Source organism: Grammomys surdaster, unplaced genomic scaffold, assembly GCF_004785775.1.
Source record: "Grammomys surdaster isolate TR1022 unplaced genomic scaffold, NIH_TR_1.0 191, whole genome shotgun sequence".
Lineage (NCBI taxonomy): Eukaryota > Metazoa > Chordata > Mammalia > Rodentia > Muridae > Grammomys > Grammomys surdaster.
The window spans coordinates 12,890,902-12,896,921 of NW_021604636.1; the positions used below are offsets into that span (position 1 = coordinate 12,890,902).

The 6,020-nt window shown below is 39.7% G+C and overlaps 1 protein-coding gene across 2 annotated transcripts; it reads right to left on the reverse strand.

Annotated features, from left to right (window-relative positions):
- Positions 1 to 3,757: 3,757 nt before the first annotated feature.
- LOC114622804 (peroxisomal membrane protein PMP34-like) lies at positions 3,758 to 4,669 on the reverse strand. Of its 2 annotated transcripts, XM_028769307.1 has the most exons (2): positions 4,557 to 4,669; positions 3,758 to 4,349 (listed from the first exon to the last, which is right to left on the reverse strand). In XM_028769307.1, exons 1-2 carry the CDS (start codon positions 4,667 to 4,669, stop codon positions 3,758 to 3,760), a joined length of 705 nt encoding a protein of 234 aa, XP_028625140.1. The 2 variants fall into 2 exon arrangements, with proteins under 2 accessions (XP_028625140.1, XP_028625139.1); XM_028769306.1 differs by having other exon boundaries at positions 3,758 to 4,669.
- Positions 4,670 to 6,020: the final 1,351 nt, after the last annotated feature.

Genomic DNA, 6,020 nt, shown 5'->3' on the forward strand with positions numbered 1-6,020 from the left:
GTGACAAGTCCTGCCTATTCAAGGTTTTTTAGAAGGAAAGCTGCCATCGCTTTGTGTACAGGAAGTCAAGGTCACCTAGATGCTTAGCTGAGATTGGCTACAAAGAAGAGAGCCTGAGTTCTGGGGTCAGGAAAGGGCACATGGCACCAGTCATTTTTATTTTGGAAAGAGAACCCCTGTACTTTTGAATCATGATTTATTTTATGTCTGATCCACAGAACATAAGCTTTTCAAACTGAAGGTTTCAGCCCATTAGTGAGTCATAAATCAATTTAGCATACTTTAATGAAAACACAATAGAATAAAACAGAATAGATTGGAAGGCATCGCACATGGCACAATTTAATTTGGGGACGCTGTTTCCATTTTAAGTATGTGTATGTGAGTGAAGTCTGTGGCTATTGTAAGTGTATTCGGGTGTGGGTGTTGGGGAATAATGTAAAGCGTATTTTCTAGTTTGGGTCTGACTTTTTTAATAGTTTGACAGACCTTGCTCTAAATCAAGACCTTGCTCTAAATCATTAAAAGATGCCACTAACCCTTATGCTTGTACCTCCACACATATGTCAGAGCTTGGCTTTCATGATCATGACTCTCACAGAAAACTTCCTGAGAGTCTTGTGCCTGCACACCTCTGCAGAAGGGAGGCCTGGGGCCAGTCATTAGATAGCATGGCTTCTCACACTTCAGCCATTTGTATTAAAAATAGAAGAAAAGGTAATTCTCTAAGGTCTAGGCACTCCCTGTAACACACCTGACACCTCCTATATATCCAATTACTCACTGTGTATCTAGCATCTGTTTCAACACACACTGCTCTTGGGCAAACATCTCCTGTTTAATATGCCTAGCAGCACACTGGAAGTGTAGCAATTATCAAGACTCTGTAAAGCTGGCCAGGTTTTTTTAACCATGGATTCATAGGCAGAAGGAAAGGACTCTACATCTATACTTTGCTCAGAGAAAAAGCACTTCACCCTTCCAAAATGCACACTTCATGACATTGCCTGGGGGAAAAAGTTACATCTTTACTTGCATGGATGGATGATATATTATTTAGCATGTGCCTCTACTATGTAGGCCACAGATTTCCACAAAAATAGAACTTTGTCGACAATAGAAATCATCAGAACAAAAATTGTAGCTATTTTTAAAGTATATTACAGTTACTGTAAATATCTGGAAACATTACTTGTATGCATTACAACTTTAAATTAGGGAATGAATTAGATTATCTGCTACATTTTATTATTTAATGTGTTAATGAAGATATAAATTATAGGTTTTTATTTTTATACCTAAATGATGATTAAAAAGTCGTTTTTAGGGTAGTCTCAGATGGTTTACATATTCTACAGCATTATCCTGGGAATCTAAGCTTCTCCCCATATGAATGTGGTACATTGCATACGTGACAACAAAAGAGATTTCTTATAAGAAGCAAAGCAGAAAGGAACATAGTTATCCAGAGCAATCAAACGTGGAGGCTGATTGGAGTAAATGAGCTACTGAGGATATGTTCAACATAAATACCTGGTCTACCCAGAAATTCTTAAGAAAATCTTCAAACTCTCCCCTTTAGTGAGGCTAATAGTACAGCAGAGAGAAGAAGCAAGCATTTAGAGTCACTTTAACTACCTAAGACACAGGTCCTGGTGCTAGGCTTGCCATCCTGGTTGTTTCCATTGCTACTAATTTTCTCCATCCCAGGTAAAAGGTGACTCATAAAGAAGCTGTAGCCAACCAACCTGCAAACTACAACTAACTGAAGTCTGTCTGGGTCACATATAGATATGTAAAGGGACTCGAGGTGATTCCTGTTCATGTGACAGACCCTGTGCTTTGTGAAGGTTAAATTTTAGTCTAATCTTGTATACTATAAAGAAAGACACTATGGTTATAATTTTTATTTTATCCTTTAATGCATGAAATGAATATATATATATATATATATATATATATATATATATACCTCTCTCAATCACTCTCCTTATATTTTCTGAACCAGGGTCTCTCCCTGAACCTGGAGGTCATTGTCCAATGAGTTTCAGCAACCTACCTGTCCCCCAACTCCCACCCAGCACTCATCCATACCCAGGTTCACATGAGTTCTAGGGATGAAAATTCATTTAATTTGTCTTGTTTGGCAGTGACTTTATTAGCTGAATCATCTCTATAGCTCTCTATTTCATTTTTGTAACAAACAAAGAGTAAGGAAGGCAATTTATTCTCTCTAGAGTAGTAAGCTCTTCAGGGGTAGAATCAGACATGGGTGCCACCTACTCCATACACTGAGTGACTTTTTTCAATCTGCTAAAGTGCCCTCAAATCCTACAGAATAAAATTGCCTACTTGTATCATACAACTGAAGGCATCTTAATTATATTTTGCAAAATGTTTGTAGATAAAAATTCAACTAAGTAAATATTGTCCAAGAGGAATTAGAAGAAATATTCTCTTCTGGTTCTACCTGTAAAACAGCTTGGTTTCTACATCTGGACTTTACTTGAAGGAGACAGGGAATCTTAGACCAAAAGAGTATACAAAAGACCATATTCCCAGTAGTACTCTGTCCCAGTGTGTATTGGGGGATGGGCATAATCCTTTCCACCATTCCTTTCTGCATCCATCTCCTATAGATTGACACTACTTAGTAATCTGACAGTGGATGTGATAACTACCCCTGAGGATGTTCATAGCACTGGTGCTCCTGGACTCTTAGTTCTATTTCCTCACCTTGGTGTGTCTGGCCATCTCTATCTGGCTTCTCCCTCTCTGTCCTGTCCTGGAAAATTAGCACAGCCAATTCAGACAACTTCAAGGACTACATTTTTGTCCTTCAGGAATTCTTCTCTTTCATGCCTTATGATGTGCCTCACAAACTGCCATTTCATATATTTTGTATGGTTTACTTTTATTGGACAAATTAATATTTACTCAAATCTTTTGATCAGGTATCTTAGTAGATGCCATTAAAATTTGGGTCTTATAATTTTAATCTATTCTTCAGTGAGATAAATTTGTGTGTGTGTGTGTGTGTGTGTGTGTTGACAATTTATTGAGGCTTATGTGATTGGAGCTTGCACAAAAGGACATACAACATCAAGGCTTTTTTGTAGTAAAAGACAATTCAAAATAAGTATGTATTAAAAAAAAAACTATGTCAAACACCAATGAATAATTGACATTTACAAATCTTAAGAAAATCATTTAGGTTAATAATTTTCATTTCCCCCACAAAATAAATAGCTTTCTTTAAGCAGGAGGGAAGGAGTCAGACAGAAATAAAGTCATGCCCATGGCACAGTCGTGATGTTATTCTCAGTGAGGAGTTCTTTACCAAGACTAAGACAGAAGAGTATCTGAGGAGAATAATGTTACTGAATCGTCTGGAAGCCAGGAGAGCTTTAGAGAAAGAAAACAAGTGGTAAAGTTGAGAAAAGCCTTAGATGGAAAGTTCATTCCCCTTGAGAAAAATGGGTGAATACCCACAAACTTCCATTTTCAGGGTTTCAATATTTTCATATCAGTCTAACCTCTACCCCCGAAACCAACCTAGCACCATAAAACACCAAAAAAAAAAAAAAAAAAAACATAAAAGTGATAGGCTTAGCTGGCTATACTCCATTTAGCCTTTGATGTTTTTACAGCCAATAACATGAATGTCTACGGTGTGGATGGAACCGTTGGGAAAGGAGAACTGTGCCTCTTCTCTCTGTGCAGCACCTGCGCCTCCACACTGTCCTGTGAGCGGGCCTCAGTGCTTATGTGTGCTCTTCAGGCCCATTACGGTGAAGGTAGCAGCTGTCAGTTTCTCGTACACAAGGAACATGAGGGCGGCTGTGAGCACTGTCTGCAGCAGCTTGGCTTCGAGGCTTTTGTAGAGTCCCATTATTCCAAAGCGCTTGACTCGTTGGTGAGGAAGAGCAAGAACATTCCGAAGACTCTCCAGTGTCCTGTTTTCTGGGTTTAGTCTATGACGTCCAAACCTCAGAATTGACTGTACCGTCTGCATGGGATAGGTGACTGTGGTGGCAACCGCTTTGGCTATTGCACCGATGATGAACACATCCAGAGAAGAGAGGTTCATCCGCTTCTTTAAAAGCTGCCATTTTAAGCCTTCATAGAACATGAACTGGGTGGCAGGGTTGTAGACCAACAGCAAGGAGGGAAAGGTGCCGTTCCACAGAGCCAAGATCCCTTCATCTCGAACAATCTGGTGGAATGCATCAATAGTGCCTTTGTAGTTGGTTGGTATAATGTCTTCATTCCGAAATTTTGCCCCCTGCAGCTTCAGTCTGGTGTTTACCACCCAGAGTGGAGTAGTTAGCAGCACATTCACCACTCCTGCTACAAATCCAACCACCAGATCTTTTCCTGTAGAAGAACGTTGACCTTTGACCCACACTGCTTTGAGGCTATTAAAAGTGTAAAAATAGACAAAATTGGAGCAGCAGAGACTGGAAATAACTGGAAACCATCCTCGGTATGGTGTCAGGAGGCTTTCTTCCTTAATTATCTCCAGGAGCACTGCATGTGTCGTTTTCTCATCGACCTGAAGCCGAAGTCTAGCAGTATCCAAGGGAAAGAACACTGTCATGGCAGTCACACTTCCCACGGCTCCGGTCACGGCGTGTACCAGACTTTCGTAGGACAACACAGAGGCCATGGTGCTACACGTTTCACTCAGACGCCTCAGAGTGTGTGGGTTCCTGAAAGGACCGTCTCAAGCCCCCGAGATAATTTTAAATTAGAATTAATAAAGCTATTTTGATTAAACCTGCATTACCTAAAACAACCTAAAAGAATATTCAATAGAGTAGAAATGAAAAAACATAGCGAGTTGGTGGTAACTATACATACTCAGGAATTTCTTTATCTTAGACTCATACTATTTGTTTATACTAAGGTTCTGGTAGGCTGATAAACTAGCTTTAAGCCCTGTAGGAACACTGCAGAGTTCATGTCGCTAGCACGTGCTGAGACATACAGTCTTCAGTTTTCCTTCCAAGTCATTGGAAGTGTCTTTCAAAAGAACAGATACACAGCTACTTATCTGAGACACTGAGGAGATAAATCTGGATCAATTAGCCTTGTTGATGCTCTTGTTACATTATGAAAATTACCCAAAATCCATACTAACGATGTGCTATAGAATTCAGAAAATAAGAATGTCAACAAATAGTATAAAAGTGAAAGATGCATTTTTACAGAATGTATCACGTTCAATTGGTCTGTTCTGTCTGCCAAAGTAGCATTCTTTAGGACAGAGTGCTTTATGGTATGTTAGCAAAGTATTTGTTTTATGGACAGCAATAAAGTCTTATTGGTATACAGTCTCATTACAGCTAATGATACTTAATGTCTCTTTTGAATCTTGTAATGTTTTCAGGCTTTGGGAAACCTAAAAGGGAGATGAATTGATCCAGTGATGCGAATTCAAAAGGGTTAGTCAAGTCATCAGATGCTGTCTTGTTCCCAATATCTGTAGCCACTGTCCTCATAGTCCCAGCCATTAGACCCTGGGTTTCAAGTCCCAAACCCAGAAACTATAAATGCAAAGAAATCTTATCTGTGGCCTGATAATTGGAACTCGGGAAAATATAGAATCAGACAGCTTTGAATGAGTGAGTACACCAAAACTGATGGCTACAAATCAGCGAGGCCCGGGGTAAAATGAAAGGGTAGTCAAATTCCCCAGTGGAAGTCAGTCTCTCTTTATGTGTTCCAAGCATCTGGTAGAAAACTTACCCAATGAATTGAAGCCTGCACATCAAACGACAATTAATCCAGATCAAGGGTAACTGAAAGGCCTTCATGAACTATCCCACCAAAGCACTAGAGTATTGCTAAATCAAGACATAGACTCTTAACCAAAACACACTTCAGTACCCACTTACAGATCCCTGCTGAGATGAACAGTAACAAAAGGCCCTGCTCTCATTTCTTCCTTCTCTCAGCTATATACCTGAGTGACAAAGGCAAGGGTAGCTATTGACTGGCAGATTCTGGACCAGTGG

Coding starts and splice junctions, on each gene's coding strand:
- LOC114622804 (XM_028769306.1), bottom strand. CDS start 4,669: ATGGCCTCTGTGTTGTCCTACGAAAGTCTGGTACACGCCGTGACCGGA.